At 43.1% G+C, this 18,005-nt stretch overlaps 1 protein-coding gene and 1 pseudogene across 1 annotated transcript; one reads left to right on the plus strand and one right to left on the minus strand.

The window, feature by feature from the left end:
* Window positions 1-13,832: 13,832 nt before the first annotated feature.
* On the plus strand, window positions 13,833-14,939 carry foxe1 (forkhead box E1). The gene has a single exon (XM_072257174.1). It carries the CDS (start codon window positions 13,833-13,835, stop codon window positions 14,937-14,939), a length of 1,107 nt encoding a protein of 368 aa, XP_072113275.1.
* A 1,401-nt stretch (window positions 14,940-16,340) lies between these two features.
* Window positions 16,341-17,104, minus strand: LOC140198352 (replication factor C subunit 3 pseudogene; annotated as a pseudogene).
* Between the last annotated feature and the right edge of the window lie 901 nt (window positions 17,105-18,005).

The following is an 18,005-nucleotide window of genomic DNA, read 5'->3' on the forward strand; positions in this document are numbered from 1 at the left end:
GCATGCTGGCCTTCATAACAAGGGGAATTGAGTATAAGAGCAAAGAGGTCCTTCTGCAGCTGTACAGGGCCCTGGAGAGACCACACCTGGAGTTCTCTGTGCAGTTTTGGTCTCCAAATTTGAGGAAGAACATTCTTGCAATTGAGGGAGTGCAGTGTAGGTTCACAAGGTTAATTCCCGGGATGACGGGACTGTCATATGTCGAAAGATTGGAGTGACTGGGCTTGTATACTCTGGAATTTAGAAGGCTGAGAGGGGATCTTATTGAAACATATAAGATTATTAAGGGATTGGACATGCTGCAGGCAGGAAGCATGTTCCCGCTGATGGGTGAGTCCAGAACCAGAGGCCACAGTTTAAGAATTAGGGGTAGGCCATTTAGAACGGAGTTGAGGAAAAACTTTTTCACCCAGAGAGTGGTGGATATATGGAATGCTCTGCCCCAGAAGGCTGTGGAGGCCAAGTCTCTGGATGCTTTCAAAAAAGAGATGGATAGAGCTCTTAAGGATAGCGGAATTGAAGGTTATGGGGATAGGGCAGGAACTGGATACTGATAGTGGATGATCAGCCATGATCACAGTGAATGGCGGTGCTGACTTGAAGGGCCAAATGGCCTACTCCTGCACCTATTGTCTATTGTCTATAAATCTCCTCTGCACCCTTTCTATGGCTTCCACATCCTTCCTGTAGTGAGGCGACCAGAACTGAGCACAGTACTCCAAGTGGGGTCTAACTAGGGTCCTATATAGCTGCAACATTACCTCTCGGCTCCTAAGTTCAATTCCACGATTAATGAAGGCCAATACACCGTATGCCTTCTTAACCACAGCGTCAACCTGCGCAGCTGCTTTCAGCATCCTATGGACTCAGAGCCCACGATTCCTCTGATCCTCCACACTGCCAAGAGTCTGAGCATTAATACTATATTGTGCCATCATATTTGACCTACCAAAATGAACCACCTTGCACTGATCTGGGTTGAACGCCATCTACCGCTTCTCAGCCCAGTTTTGCATCCTATCAATGTCCCGCTGTAACCTCTGACAGCCCTCCACACTATCCACAACATCCCCAACCTTTGTGTCATCAGCAAACTTACTAACCCATACTTCCAGTTCTTCATCCAGGTCATTTATAAAAGCACTAAGAGTAAGGGTCCCAGGAAAGACCAACATTAAGAAAGGTCTAGTCAAATAGGGAAGCAAAAATACCCTGCTTCAGAACTCCCCCCAACTACCTTATGTACACCTACATCTGACCTATCATCCCTAATGACTACCTACAAGAAAAATTGTTCCAGAAATTTGAACAACAGCCTTTAAAAATGCAGCTTCATCAGCATGCCAGTTGGCTCCTCCCCTGCTGGTCATTTGCAGCTTAATCACATTCCTTGTCTTCACTCCTTCATTCTCTGATATCTAAAACTCTCTTTTTCCAGGGGCCCCCACCAGCAAGGTAAATGTATCAGGCCCACAGGCCCTCTCATCGATGTATAGGAAGGGGTTGGGGTGGTCTCTGTTTGAATGACCGCAAGGACCGCTCCCCGGTGGCACCCCTTTCCGGACTGTCCAGTCGATTGCTGGCCCAATTGCTGAAATGGCCCAGCTCATTTGTATTCACTCCCCATTCAGGCGGGGGGTGACTGCCTTCAGATGCCTTGTGCAATCTTTCTCATTCTGAAATGCCATCGAAATTGTGGAACCTGATCTCTCTGCTGTAACTTAAATCCCTCCCCACGTCTATTTTCCCCCAATATCTTTTCTATTCTATACTTTATACTTTATTGTCACCAAACAATTGATACTAGAGTGTACAATCATCACAGCGATATTTGATTCTGTGCTTCATGCTCCCTGCAGTAAATATTAAAAATTTAAATTATAAACCATAAATAAAAAATAGAAAAGGGAAAGTAAGGTAGTGCAAAAAAAAATGAGAGGCAGGTCCGGATATTTGGAGGGTACGGCCCAGATCCGGGTCAGGATCCGTCCAGCAGTCTTATCACAGTTGGAAAGAAGTTGTTCCCAAATTTGGCCGTACGAGTCTTCAAGCTCCTGAGCCTTCTCCCGGAGGGAAGAGGGACGAAAAGTGTGTTGGCTGGGTGGGTCGTGTCCTTGATTATCCTGGCAGCACTGCTCCGACAGCGTGCAGTGCAAAGTGAGTCCAAGGATGGAAGATTGGTTTGTGTGATGTGCTGGGCTGTGTTCACAATCTTCTGCAGCTTCTTCCGGTCTTAGACAGGACAACTTCCATACCAGGTTGTGATGCACCCTAGAAGAATGCTTTCTACGGTGCATATATAAAAATTAGTGAGGGTTTTAGGGGAAAGGCCAAGTTTCTTCAGCTTCCTCAGGAAGTAAAGCGCTGGTGGGCCTTCTTGGCAGTGGAATCTGCTTGGTTGGACCAAGTCAGGTCATTTGCAAAATTGACCCCGAGGAACTTAAAGTTTTTGACCTGTTCCACTTGTGCACCACTGATGTAAATGGGGTCATGCGGTCCGCTACTCCTGAAGTCAACAACCAATTCCTTCATCTCGCTGACGTTGAGGGTTAGGTTATTGTCTTCACACCATGCCACCAGGTTCTTAATTTCCTCTCTGTACTCAAACTCATCATTACCCGAGATACGGCCTACAATTGTGGTGCCATCAGCAAACTTATATATTGAGTTTGAAGGGAACTTGGCTACACAATCATGGGTGTACAGTGAGTACAGCAGGGGCTGAGTACACAGCCTTGTGGGGCACCGGTGCTCAGAGTGATTGTAGAGGAGAGCTTGTTCCCTATTTTTACAGCCTGGGTCCTGTCTGTGAGGAAGTTGAAGATCCAGCTGCAGATCTAAGTGCTAAGGCCCAGGTTCCAGAGCTTAGGAATCAATTTATTCGGAATGATGGTATTAAAGGCAGAGCTGTAGTCAATGAAAAGAAGCCTTGCATATGCGCCTTTATTCTCCAGGTGTTCTAAGGAGGAATGTAGGGCCAGAGAGATGGCATCTGCCGTTGACCTGTTGCTATTCAACCAGCCTTCATTACAGAATAACATTACCATTACACTCCAACATGCTGTTCACAGGTTTCAGTCACACTCTCGGTGTCCTCTGCCTTTACGTTTGCTGTGGGTCTGTTTCCATCACCCAGGGTCAGGTCTGGTGTGGCTGGCTGTTGTTTATCTCTTCGGCTCTCTATAATTGCATGGTTACTGGATATATTGATCTCTAACTCTATCTGTGGGGGCAACAAGAAGATGAGTTGTACAGTTCAACCTGAGTCTATGTGAAAAGTGCTAGCTGTGGTCCTGTCCATCTGCCGTTTCAGGCAGCACCCTCTCCATGACTTGGTCACCCTGCAGTGGGAGCGCTATCTCCTTTCACTCCAGCTCTCTCTGATCAGCAAAGTGCTGCCGTTGTTTTGCTCGGTCCTTCACATCTCCATGTAACCTTACCGAACTGACAGTTTCTGTGCACTTGTACTTTCTGTTGCTTCTTGTTCTTCTGCTCCCCTCCTTGAGCTAGTGTCTGCCCATTCGTTCCCTTTCTGCTCCTTACTATCCCCTTTCTGGTGAGCCTTTACTGTGATCACCTCAGTCAGCTGCACTACTTCTAACAGCTCCTGACTGTGCTCAGCCCCTTCCCTTGGGACATCCTGACATGATTCCTGCGTACAACCGTCTCCCCTCGCTGACTGGAGCTGCTGGCTGTCTGTGGGCCATGTTAGCTCCTTCGCAGGTCATGCATCTTCACTATTCCTATCTTGTCCATGTTATTTCTCCATTTCCTGAGTCTATGCTCACACTTGCCTTACTCAGTGTGTCTATTCCCAGGATAGTACCTTCATTGTTTGAGCACACCCAGAAATCTATAGGAAACTGTACTCCCTCAATCTTAAATACCTGGGGCTGACCTCTCTACCTTCATTGTTTCACCTCCTGCTGGTAATGTAAATCGCCTCTGCAGTCATGGACCAGTTTTCTCAACCTGGATGAGTAAAGGCAGTGCATTTTGTAGAAGATCCCCCAAGCAGCTACAATAGCATTAGTGGAGGGAACAAATGTTCAGGATGGTGAATGGGGTATCAGTCATGTGAGCTTCAATTCTCTTTCAACAGATATTGTCTGACTTGCTGCATGTTATGAACATTTTCTGCTTTCATTACAGTGGATTTTCTCCTTAAGTGCTGTTAGATTTGCAGTCACGCAAGTAGGTGGGAAATACTCCTTCACATTCCTTGCACACATGTTGCAGATGGTAAAAAGGCTTTAGACTCTGAAGATTAGAGTGTCCGTGTCAGGAAGTGAGTCACTTGCTGCAGATTACCCAGCTTCTCACCTATTTATATGGCTGGTTTAGTTGAGTTTCTGGTTGATGGTGATCTTGAGGATATTGATGCTGGCTGATTTATATTGCCATTGAATTTCAAGTTTGGGTAGCTAGACTCTTGCTGAAAATGGTTATTGCCTGGCACATTATTTACTGAGGAGTTGTGAACAGAATTGAAACTGAATAATCATTAGCTTTTATTCCCACTTTTTATAATTATGATGGAGCGAAGTTCATTGATGAACCAGCACAGCTCAGGATGTCACAACCTATATGTCTTGCTTTTATTATTAAAGCAAGAGATGTTTAAAAGACAGAAATCACACTGCTCTGGGTTTCTCTACACTGTGGATTTGGGGAAAGGAGAAATGGTTTAGATTTTCTATTTTCAGCATCCATCATGTCTTGCTTTGTTGAAAATATTGTGTTAGTTTTATTTTATAAAACTGCATTCCTGATTAATTGAGTCTCCATGTGGCTGATAGCTAAAACACAATAGGAGGAGTTGATTCAATGTAAAAAAAAGTGACCTCATTTTTAAAAAATCAGACAAGTATAATTGTCAGTGAAAGCATAAGTATACCCTGTGAACATGAGATAATATTGCAGTATGGGAGATAGTTATTAGCAACTATCTTTGTCATTAACTAAATGCAGAATGAGTTTATTACATCTCACTTTTTCACAATTTATTATGAACTGCTGGAAGGATGTTTATTTTACACCTGTTATTAAAAGCTCTTATCCTAACCATGTGGTTGAGATCCATTTGTAGTGTACACCACAAAAATTAACAACAAATTTTGATCATTTTTAAGAGAGTTCTAGGATTAGAGGACTTGTAATTAATTCCCTACAGTTTGATATGGCTGTAAAAATAAATTGTTAAAGTTTCATGTGGGAAATCTGCCTGGGATTGTAATATGATCTCGTTATCTTGAAAAAGATATTCACCGATACGTTTATAAAATGCAAGGCAATCCTACAGCATACAAAAATAAATTGCTGTCATTGTAACATGGTGTCATAAAGTGATATGACAATGGCCCTTTGCCCATAGCATCTGTGCCAATAGTAAGCCAATCATTTACACTAATCCTATATTGATGCCAATTTTCTTCACCCCACGTTCTAATCAACTCACTTGCATTAGGGGCAATTTACAATGGCCAAACAACCTACCAACGTGCAAGGCTTTGGAATTTGGGAGGAAACCAGAGTATCCAGGCAGAACCACAGGAAGAAGTTCACGGAGAGAACAGCCAAAGTCAGGATTGAACCAAAATCTCTGACACTGTGAGGCAGCAGCTGAATTTGCTGTGTCACTGTGCTGTTTGATAATTAATCACCTTCTCCTTTTCTCTGCAATCCCCTCTTCCCAGTTCCAGCTAGTCCCGTCTGCAGTCATTTACTTTCTATTTTGTGACACTAGCTCAATGGATTTTTGATAGCCCCTTTCTGGTTTCTACTGGGCTACATTTAAGATATTTTATATCCTCCCTATAGGGGTGAGATTAGTCTTCAAATTGAATTGTTCTTCCCAGACCTCAACACTGTCGAATCTTCTTCTCTTCACCCTACAATCTTCAATTGCTCTTCAGTTTCAAATCCGATTTTGGGGCTTCCACTAATTTCTGATAAACAAAATGCTAGTTCATCAGATATGTGATCACCAAGCTGAAGTACCTACCCCTCGTGCAGCCGGACCTACAAAATACTCAAGGCTTTTTGTAAATGTTACTTTTGACATCCATCAACCACAATACTCCCCTGTGAATGAAATACTATTGTGTAATGTTTAAGTATATTTGTAAAATACATCATTTGCAATATTTGTACTTGAACTCAAAACCAAAAATATGAATTTACTAGGAAGAGAAACATTATTATTTCACTTTGAGAACATGTTCTAAATGTCTCCCTCCACAGCTGCTGCCTGGCCCACTGAGGTCCTCCAGTAACTTGTTTATTGCTCTAAATATTAAACTACATGTTAATAAGAAAATCCCATTTAGGAAAGACTTCTTAACGTCAAGAGCTGCTGCAGGTATTGTATATGGTGATGAGGAGGCATACAGGAGTTAGGTAGTTCAGCTGTTTGAATAATGTCACTAAAACAGTCTCACACTCAACACTAGCAGCATCAAGGAACTGATTGTTGACTTCAGGAAGGAGAAGTTGTGAGAATGCAAATCAGTCCTCACTGAGGGCTCAGTGGTGTAAAAAGTGAGCGGTTTCATTTTCCTGGGCATCAGCATCTTAGAGGGTCTATCCTTGGCCCTATACATTGATACAATCTTGAAGAAGGCATGCTAATGGCTCTACTCATTTGGAGTTTGAAGAAATTTGGTATGTCACCAACAACTCTTACAAATTTCTACAGATGTAAGGTGACAAGCATTCTGACTGGTTGCATGATCTCCACCAGGTATGGATTGCAAGAGACTGCAAAGGGTTGTCTATTCGGAATCCTGAGATTCTGCAGATGGTGGAAATTCAAAACTGCACACACAAAATGCTGGAGGAACTCAGCCGGTAGAGTGGCACCTATGGAGGGACCCTTTATCAGGTCTGGAAAGGAAGGGCACAAGCCAGAACAATAAGGTAGGGGAGGGAGTGAAGCTGGCAGGTGATAGGTGAGACAAGGTGAGGGAAAAGGGTTAATGAAGTGAGAAACTGGAAGGTGATTGGTGGAAAAGGCAAAGGGCTGAAGAAGAAGGAATCTGATAAGAGAGGAGAGTGGACCACAAGAGAAGGGGAAGGAGGAGAACAGCCAGAGGGATGGCAAGGAGAAGAGAAGGGGAGCCAGAATGGGGAATAGAAAAAGAGGGAGGGGGAAGAAATTACTGGAAGTTTGAGAAAGTGATAGTCTTTCCATCAGATTGGAAGCTACTCAGACGGAATGTGAGGTATTACTCCTCCAACCTGACAGTGCCCTCATTGCGACCGCAGAGGAGACCACAGACCAAGATGTCGGGATAGGAATGGGAAATAGAATTAAAATGTGTTCCCACCGGAAATCGCGCCTGTTGTTGTGGACGGAGTGAAAGTGCTCGACCAAGCGATCTCCCAGTCTATGTCGGATCTCACCAATGTTGAGGAGGCAGCACCGGGGACACCGGGAACATAGATGACCCTGACCTGAAAGGACTGTTTGGAGCCCTGAATGGTGGTGAGGGAGGAGGGGTAAGGGCAGGGATAGCACTCGTCATGGCTGCAGAGGCAAGTGCCAGCAGGGAAATCCATGGGAAGGGACGAGTGGACAAGGGAGTCGCGTAGAGGGATATCCCTCCAGAAAGCGGAGAGTGAGGGGGTTGGGTAGGGAAAGATGTGCTTTGCGGCAGGATCTTGTTGGATACAGCTGAAGCAACGGGAAATAATGTGCTGGATGCGGAGAGTCGTGAGGTGATATGCAAGGGCAAGGGGAACTCTATCTCCGTTGTTAGAGGGAAAATAGGGCGAGGGCGGATGTCCAGGAAATGGAGCAGATGCGGGTGGAGGCCGCATCTATGGTAGAGGAGGGGAACCCCAGTTCTTTGGAGAAGGGCGGCATCTCACATATTCTGGAATGGAAATCCTCATCTTGAGAACAAATGCGGCAGAACAGAGAAACAAGACTACCATTTTTATTGCAGAATTAGCCGACTCCATCACGGGCACAACCCTGCCCGCCATGGAGGACATCTTCAAGGGCTGAGGCCTCAAGGAGGCGGCATCCGTCATTAAGGACCCTCACCTTCCGGGACGTGCCTTCTTCCGTAACTATCATCGGCAAGAAGGTACGGGAGTCTGAAAATCCGCATTTAGCCTTTTAGGAGCAGCTTCTTCCCCTCTGCCATCAGATTGCTGATGACCCGTGAACCATGAAAACTACCTCCTTACTCGTCATTTCCACTATCTGGTTTTGTAAATTACGTTCTTTTTATGTCTGCAACTGCACAACACATTTGATGACGTTATGTCAGTGATGATAAACCTGAGTGTGATTTGAAAGGAATGATACAAATTGAGTTGGTATTAGTGTTTCTTCTGTAACTTCCTGAAGTCAAATAAAACCTGGCGCTTCGCACAGAAGCAGTAATCAGAACGAGCTAAAGAAGAAACACTTGACCGCAATACCAAAATCATCCAAAGGATTTGGATCGATTTACTGTTTGGAATAAGATTTGTCCTGTGGCCAATCGTGAACCAATGATCTACTATCGCACTAAGTACTCGGAGCTTGCACGTTTCCAAGTCTCCTCCGTAGAGACAATTGTTTTTATGATGTGTATTCAGAAGATTATCGGATCGCTTCTGGTTTACAATCTGTCCAAAGAGATAAAATTTCTTGCGGAGTTACAATACGACAGTGTAGAGTAAACCCGAATAATACCGGATAGTATTTGGATTAATATAACTTTCCTAACCAATTTGAAACCAACATAGTTGAAAATAACTTGTTTCAATTTTATAAAGCAATATAGATTTGAACTAACGTTTAGCGCAGTTTGTTCGCTGAAGCGGGCTTTCTTTTCCTTCTCAATTTTCTTCCCAATAAAGACATTTTTTCCGTTCCTTGGGTATTGCGTATTGGCTACTTTAAAAAAAGAAGTTAACGATGGGGCAATCTTAGAAAACAATGTTGAAAATGGGAAATGATTAGGTCGGAATTAAAATATTTGGAGGACACATGATTTTAGATACAGTAAACAGTACTACCAATAAAGTCGAGTAAATTCGATTGTGTTGCTTTTAACGTGCGCATCTGCAAACGTGGTGAAGCGGATTCAGAATTCAATTTCACAAAAAAAGTATTTAATGCAATCCTTATTCATTGCTAATCGTTGATAATATAAAATCCGTACATCGAACGACTTGGCATAATAATGCAGCAAAGAGAGTAATTGATGTTCAATAAAATGCAGTCTGAATTTTAAATGGTTAAAATGGTAACTTAATATAGACCTTTTGTTACGTCGGAAAAGAAATTGTGGTACAATTTTAAAACGAAGAGCTTAAAATGTCAATTCGAGTTCTTGCGATTTCTGGAGTAGGGCATGTTTAGCGGAGAAAGTTTAAAAAAAACTGTTTGTGCCCAACAGACCCGACTCTGGCGGACCCACATTGACCCCGTGGACTCTGGGGCCCCGGGTCTTTACTACCTACATCTCCACCTCCCACTAAGCACTGATCTTCCAAAAGAAAAGGCTCTTTGGAAAGGGGACACTTTCTGGCGAACTCTTAGCCCCTCGCACATCTCCTTCTAACAAGTTGAACAGCATTGTATTCTGTGCTCTATTTTGTGCCGTTTGCAAAGACTAATTTTACATCTGATATCTCTTGTGATTTCCCTCTCCCCAGTTAGTAAAAACCGCGAATGTTTCCGAAACGGTGGGATTGCTTTTTCTGGCCGCTCTCATCACCACTTGGAGATGTCCGTATCTACCTTCACCTGAGCCGCCTCACCACATTCCTGGTAAAGTTTTAACATGTTTATTGAATTATATTATTGGGTTTAAGTAAGAATACCATGCCAAATTGATGCGTTTTCTGATGAGTGTTTCCTTTTTGTGATTAAGATATCGTGTTTATATATGTTAAAATAGCATTATGTGCAATTATTTCGAGTCCACTCAGTAGCCTGCAACAGCGACGACCTGCTAGCAAAATTTGATAATGAAAGTTACAGCCTGAGAGAGAAAACAACGTGAAGTTTAAAATGAGAGCAGGATGCTTTCTAATCTCCTTTGACAAAAAAAAAGTCTCTTTGACTGAGTTTTGCTGAAAACGCAGATCGAGCGGATTAGGTGTATTTACATAGATTAGTGTCTGCAGGTGAAGAGACGGAGTGCAAAGGTGTTGGTCGAAAGAAGTAAGGAAGGGTCTTCAGTTGAACAAACAACGGCTTCTTCCGGGAAAACTTTGGAATTACATTGACAGAACAAATGTGAGCGTCTTTTATTATCATGGCCCGGCACCATTTAATCCCCATTTTATTCTCCAGAATTGTTCATTGGGCGCGTAAATTCCTTTTCCTCAGTATCGCCTGCCGGTCCTTTCTATTTTCATTCCGGTGTATAGATGATTGGTCTGGAATTGTTTTCCTTTATTTCCAATTTCTTGTTGATTTTCCATTGTAGGAATATTCGACAAAGAGCTCGTCCTGTGGTTGACCTTTAAACACAGACAAATCCACAAAGCATGCCCTTAACTTTAAACGAATTATTTTCAAGTGTATACGAGTTTTAAACAGTATTATTCCCCTTAGTTGTCCAAAAGTTCGGACATTGCCTCGTTCTGTAAACCCATATCTCAAAGACGTGAGTTCAGTAGATTCCTTACCTGTTACGTGTGTGTGTGTGTGTGTGTGTGTGTGTGTGTGTGTGTGTGTGTGTGTGTGTGTGTGTGTGTGTGTGTGTGTGTGAGAGAGAGAGAGAGAGAGAGAGAGAGATTATTCGTGTTTATCGTATCTTTCAGTGAAGGTTAACATTCAAACTATTGTAGTTCGAATTAAAATGAAACAGAGCATTTGGGACCATTTTGGAATTAAAATGGAAGAGGGAATTTGGGGAAAATACGCCGACAATCCGAGCGCAGACTCCTGTTCACTTCGCGTGTAAACGATGCACTGCACTGTATGTTTCGATGTACATGTAACAAAACTAATCTTATTTTATCTTTAAAAAAATCTTAAAGCCAATTGTTTCCAAAATCAAATATATCAAAACGTGAATTCGGTATCCATCGTCTTCAGGTCAGGCTCTCTCTACAGATTCAGGATGATTTGCTTTTGCTCGAGTGTTTGGGCTCCAACGTGGCTACCGGGGCCGATGTGGGAACAACAGATAGACCAAGCAAAAGTCAAGCGGTGATCTCCTTTAGCCCTCAGTTTTCAATTTCACATTCCTCATTGTGAGCGGTCTTGGGCTAGGATTTCCCAAGTGTTCAGATCCAGATTCCTTTATTTTGCTGTTATTAAAGCAGGGTGCAATGAATTTCCTTGCTCCCCGGAGTCACAAAGACGAGAAAATCTGCAGATACTAAGAATTCACGCAACACACGCAAAGCGCTGGAGGAATTCAGCGGGTCAGGCACCATCTATGGAAAAGAGTAGACAGTCGACGTTTCTGGCCGAGGCCCGGAAATTGGCCTGAAATGTCGACTGTTTACATTTTCCCATAGAAGCTGCCTGACCTACTGAGTTCCTCCAGCATTTTGTGTGTGTGGCTGGCAAAGTCAACTGTCTACAATGGTAATGATGAATACAGCGACGTTTACAAAAACAATGGAACGGTCCTTATAGTGCACCTGATACGGTCCTCTCTCCGCCTGATAGCATCTTCCTCTTAAGAGATATTCGGGTAAACTATCTACGGGCGTGGGTTTGAATCTGCCAACACTTAGCTGAGTGTATTGAGAGCCTCCATGTTGGTGTGGGAGAGGACATTGACAGTGGATTGTTTGCCCCTCCCAGTGAATTCGGGGGGGGGGCGGGCAGCATTTGTGATATATTCCCATTGCCTTGAGAGTCTGCTGCAGGTAATCTAGATAAAGATAACTGGTGCTGGTAGACCATGAGTTTGATCCGAAATGTGAGGTTTTCATCTTCAGAAGCAAACTTCATTATCAATCTCTGCCTTCATGGAGAGATGGTTTTTGATAGTGGAAAGAGTTTCACAATTTCCAGAGCCCCATCTTGAATCTATGTGATACAGAAGATAGTGTAGTACAGTGGAGGTAGATCAATCTTTATGGATGCATCGTTTAAAGAGGAAACATGAGCGGAATCGTTGCAGCACAAACAGTATCTATTGGGTTGATGACACAGTTAATATGTTGCTTTGAAAGCAACTAACTGCATTCTAATCCCTGTATATATTTTTATGAATAAAATTTATTACTGAATAAAGAAATTTGGAGACAGATTAGTGGAGGGACTTTGCATATTATATGCTATGCGCAATATTCTGTTTACTCCCAGGTGAAGCTCTCAGTCGTCATTGACATCACTGAAGTACAGGAGGACAAAGGTCTTACATTGGGAGTTGCAAAAGACAGTAAAGTCTTATCGTTAACGAAAGCGGTTAACTGTCCTGAGGTTTCACAACCGCAAATGTGGCAAAGTAAGCTATCGCCCTGAATGTTTTTTTTAAATCACTGGACAATATTTCAAAATGAAACCACATTGTTTTTAGGTAAAGTGACTCAATACACAGTTATCATCGGGCTGGCCGAACCCCAGGACTCGGCCCGAAATGTTGACTGTACTTTTTTCCATTGATGCTGCCTGGCCTGCAGAGTTCCTCCAGCATTTTGTGTGTGTTGCTCGGATTTCTAGCATCTGCAGATTTTCTCTTGTATGTACTTAATGCATATGACAATGAACTGAACTTTGATTTTAATTATTTAGATTGTCCTGTAATCAAATAGAATTGTCCCTATCTGTCCATGTATTTAAAGATATTTATTTTAACGATTCTAAAATATATGTGCAATTGAACATAAAAGTACTAACAACAGCGACAATTTTGGAGTTTTCCTTTCGAAGATACGTTTGAATCATTGAGACAGAGACAGAATTAATGAGACAGAATGTCCGTCTGGTTAGTGGCGACTCGAAGAGAGAACAGTTCATTTAGTACCATGTGGTTTTTACCGTTGTCAGTCTGTCTCTATGTATAAATGTAGACTGACATTCCGCCTGATCGAAGATTTACGCAGACATATATATATTGCTACAGACAAAAAGATAATGATCAATGTTAAGACTCATTGGCATTACATTGAAGCCTGGTGCACGAGTATAATGTTTATCTTCAAGCAAACTAATAGGCAAACTATCGTTGCACTGTCATTTTGCTGACTACACGTTTGCTTTCCTACAAGATCAACTACACTTCAGAAAATAATTCATTGACCCCATATACACGTTTGTAGATAGGTGCGTTTCGAAATCGTAAGTTTAAAACATATACGTTAAACGAGTGAAAATCGCCAATAACGTGAAGCCAACTAGTTGACTGGATGCAGGCGCAACAAAAAAACTGCTGGAGGAACTCAGCCGGTCGAACAACATAGGAGAGAGTGAGGGGTGGTGGTTAGGAATTGTCGAGGCTTTGACCCGAAATACTGACAGTTTATTCCCCCCACAGATACTGCCCGAACCGCTGAGACCCTCCCGCAGATTGTAGCGTCTGATTCCAGCTTCTGCATTCTCTGGTGTCTCCATAAGACTGTAGGGGGGCAGCTGTAGAGGATATCTTGCAGAAATATTATTTTTAATATATCATTAATGCTTAAATGTCTGAATCTGTAAACCTCATAGCATCTTCCTTCATCCGACAAGTGTGGAAATGTGCCTATTTAAATAGGGAGCGCTGTCCTGCAGTGGGAGTGACTGCCTGGTGCCTGCGAGAAGCGCGCACGTCACCAGAGACTTGCTGCTCCAGTCAGGAGGGAAGGTTTCCGAGGCACATTCCTCTCCTTTCCGACTCCAACCTGTCCTCTGCCAATGCGACTGCCTTGATGGTGCAGGAATGACTGCCGAGAGCCAGCGGCCACCGTCGGAAGAGCCGTGCTGTGTGTGGAACAGGAACCCGGTGGAAGTGAAGGTGGAGAAGGAGCCGGTGGCGCAAAGCCCCGCAGAGCTTCGTCGCGGAAGGAGGCGCAAGCGGCCTCTCCAGCGGGACAAACCTCCTTACAGCTACATCGCCCTTATCGCCATGGCGATCGCCAGTTCCCTGGACAGAAAACTCACCTTGGGTGGAATCTACAGGTTCATCACAGAACGCTTCCCCTTCTACCGGGAAAATTCCAAGAAATGGCAGAACTCCATCAGGCACAATCTTACCCTCAATGACTGCTTTGTCAAGGTTCCCCGTGAGCCAGGACGACCTGGGAAGGGAAACTATTGGACACTCGACCCAGCTGCCGATGATATGTTCGAGAGTGGCAGCTTCTTACGAAGGCGTAAGAGATTCAAGAGGTCGGATATCTCTACTTACTCTGCCTACATGCAAGAAGCGAACGCCTTCAGTCCGGTACAAGCAGGCAGACCTTACTCAAGACCGCTATATGCCAACATGGGTATCAACTCCAACTATCCCCCGGCCCTCCCGACATACCCTACTGCCCATTATCCATCCTCACCCTCCGCCTTCAGCAATAGCCAGTCAAGGATGTACAATTTCAGCAACATGACGGAGCACCACAGTCCGGGGGCAGAGCTGGCCCACCACGCCACCAGCCCGTTTCTTTCGGAGTTGAGTCCTAGTTATACCAATATTGGAATGAGTTCCTACCATCCTCAGACCTGCAGCGGACCCATGCTTCCCAGAAATTCTAGCGGCGATTCCTACCCCTACACCAGGTCCAACTCACATCTCCAAATGGATCAGTCTGCTTGTTGTCTCGCCAATAACCAAGCGTATGACACCTCTGGCCGTTTCCCTATCCCTACCTCCTCCGTAAGTAATGAGCCAATGGGCCCCTTTGGAATAATTTCTTCTGGACAGTTCGCATCACTCCGACAATATAACAGCAGCGGGCAGATCAATTGTCCCAGCACTTTCTTTAATCATCCCTCTTACTATACAAAAGTCGAAGGGCTCCGACCTTCCGCTGAAAGCTATAACAAACTTTAGACCATTCCCCGACAACTGCCGTGGAAGTAGGCTTAACCTGTCCGGGCGTTCGAGTGAAATCGATATAACACAATTCAGTTGTCTAGTTCACGAATATTTGACTTTTTTTATTGGTTACAACAATTTCATTGCTGTACAGTTTAAATATTTGTATTTTTATGAACTTACCTATACAATTCTTACTCTCAGTTTATTCCTAAAAAATAACGACATTGTTTCTTCTATGGAATTGATGGTGATTTCAAGTTACTGGGACACAATCCTTTCAGGGAAAGGAGGTGATAATTCCCGAAACTTCGAAGTGCGTCATGTTGTTTTTATCTATAGGCGTTTAATAATTTCTAAATGTAGTGCCTGTCCTGCTTGCACAAATTAGACCCCACACTCGTAAGGAAAAAAAAACAATAATCAAAAGAAATCGAGATAAACATGCTGATATAATCAAAGTACGGTTTGTGCTCCAATTCCTTAGATTAAAGCTATCTCCACATCCCTGCGTTTAACAAATCAAAACTTCAACAAATCAAAATGCCAGTCGGAAAAAATTGGTGCTGTACGGACAATTAACGTTTCGAAGACTGTTGGACAAAGGTTAGAAAATAAATCAGGATATTTTAATGTACTGTAATTACTTTGAATGCTGTGGGTTAATTATAAATCTAACAGATTTTACCCAAGCTCAGCGCCGTTTTTGGTGTCAGTGTCTGTGCTGGGGATATTGGCTGCTGCGTTGATAGGAATTGCATAAAGTGTCAAGTTTCCCATACACCCATGTGTTCATTTTCACACAGCTGCACGTGGGTAAAGAAACTGATTAACCCCATTATTACCATGATTTAAGGACAATGATCAAAGTGACTAATTTATTTACTACCTGGACTTAGCGTGTTTAACTCTGGTTAATAAAACAGAATGTGCAAGAACCACAGAGAAAATGCAGGTTTTGAGACGAGTTCATTTCTCCAGGATTAATTTTGAGGTTTGAAAGAATTTTTAGTATTTTGCTGTCAAATCTATTGGATCTCATCCCAGTTCTGGCTGGAGTAGCTTAATGTGAAAGAGATTGACTAAGATACAACTACCAGCCTCAGTATTCCACTTTCTTTTGATTCAGTTATTTGGGCTGAAAATTAGAGATTGTAATACATCATTAACAGTATCAACGACCGGCAACTTAACACAAGACACATGATATGTGCAGCGTTTATCCGAAAACTCATTGTTTGGAGATGCTTTCATACAGGTTAATGCAATGGAAGTAATGTGCATTATTTTACTCAGTGCAGAAGGTGCAGAATATATAAAGATTTACACTTAAACAGTGCTGAAGTATGACCAGTTAATTACTTGAATTTGTCCTGTTGTAGGAAACATTGCTGCCGAACTATGCCTAGCAAGCTTCTAGAAAAGAAAATTACCAAATTTAGTGATACTAATCAAGGAATGGATATAGGTTGGATCATTGGTCACACACATAAACAATGCTTTCCTCGGGTTCCGATCAAACTTTTCAGCAATATTCCGAGTCAATTCCTGAGGAAGTACGAGATCTTCCTTCTTGCAAACTCCACTTAGGACATGACAAATTTCCTCAATGCTAGGTGCAGAGACCACGGACTGCAAGACATCGGCTACGAATAGGAGGAATAACTTTTGATGTTGAGCTACAGCAAAGAATTAATCTGCATGTGGACATGTACTTTTCCATTGTGCTCCTCGATGCATGCTGGGCATCCTTTGTTAGGCTGTCAACCTCTATTAGTAATACGACTTTGAAGTCTCTCTGTGTACTTGTCTCAAGTTGTTGAGACTGTGCTACTGTTTTAAATAGTTCTTGAACAACCACTCGGTCACTGTTGCCAGCATCACTTGCATTCACTTCAAGGTGATAGTTGCTTGCTATCGTGCTTATTTCCAGTTTCATTTTAGATGGTGCTGTATTTGTTTGATGTTCAATACTTAGCTTCTCTATTCCTGCGCCATAAAGCCCACGAAGCAAACACATTATCCTGGTTTTCTTTCCTGAGCCTGAAGGTCCATATACTGTACCGTAAGTGAGGGAAATCGCCACACTGCACTAGGTTAAGGAGCTGACTGGCTTGCTCCCTGTGATAGTCCGGTTTGCTCAGGGACGTCGGCCGGTACTTGTTCACCCGGAGACCCATGTCCATAACTTATCCCGCGTTTCCAAAGCTAAACCGCCAACCTTCCCCGCGCTCTCCGTTCTCCTTGGAGCGACGGAGGATGGGAGGTGACCTGATAGAGGTGTATAAGACAACGAGAGGCATTGATCGTGTGGATAGTCAGAGGCTTTTTCCCAGGGCTGAAATGGCTAACAGGAGAGGGCACAGTTTTAAGGTGCTTGGAAGTAGGTACAGAGGAGATGTCAGGGGTAAGTTTTTTACGCAGAGAGTGGCGAGTGCGTGGAATGGGCTGCTGGCGACGGTGGTGGAGGCGGATACAGTAGGGTCTTTTAAGAGACTCCTGGGTAGGTACATGGAGCTTAGAAAAATAGAGGGCTATGGGTAACACTAGGTAATTTCTAAAGTAAGTACATGTTCGACACAGCATTGTGGGCCGAAGGGCCTGTATTGTGCTGTAGGTTTTTTATGTTTCTAGCTTCTGTTGGTCATGGGGAGAAATTTCCCTCTAGGAGAATCTAAAACAACACATCCTCATTGTTGTAACATTACAAACCTTGTAGGGTTCAGAGGTCTGACTGAACATCAACAGTAATTAGAATCCTACAAACTTGATATTAGACTCATTGTTTCAGCATGTTAATTCCCTTAGACTGGGATCCTATTAAATCCATGGAGTGTATTCAAGTACAACAATCTTTTTAGCTACAGAATATTTTCTATTTTCAACTTATGCTTAGTAGAGTTTGACTGGACTGCAAGGGTGAACTGTTTTCATGCCATAGACTGAATACTATTGACTGCATATTGCTACCAATACGTTATCCTTCTTATTACCTTTTGCAGAGCTGGTATCAAGATTAATTTAATGAATTGCAATTAGGAAGTGACAGAAGGCCTGAATACAGTTAAATATTTATATATT

This window comes from Mobula birostris, chromosome 5, assembly GCF_030028105.1.
Source record: "Mobula birostris isolate sMobBir1 chromosome 5, sMobBir1.hap1, whole genome shotgun sequence".
In the NCBI taxonomy this organism is placed as follows: domain Eukaryota; kingdom Metazoa; phylum Chordata; class Chondrichthyes; order Myliobatiformes; family Myliobatidae; genus Mobula; species Mobula birostris.

Bases quoted from the DNA above. Each gene is read 5' to 3' on its own strand.
- foxe1 (XM_072257174.1), top strand. From the start codon at position 13,833: ATGACTGCCGAGAGCCAGCGGCCACCGTCGGAAGAGCCGTGCTGTGTG.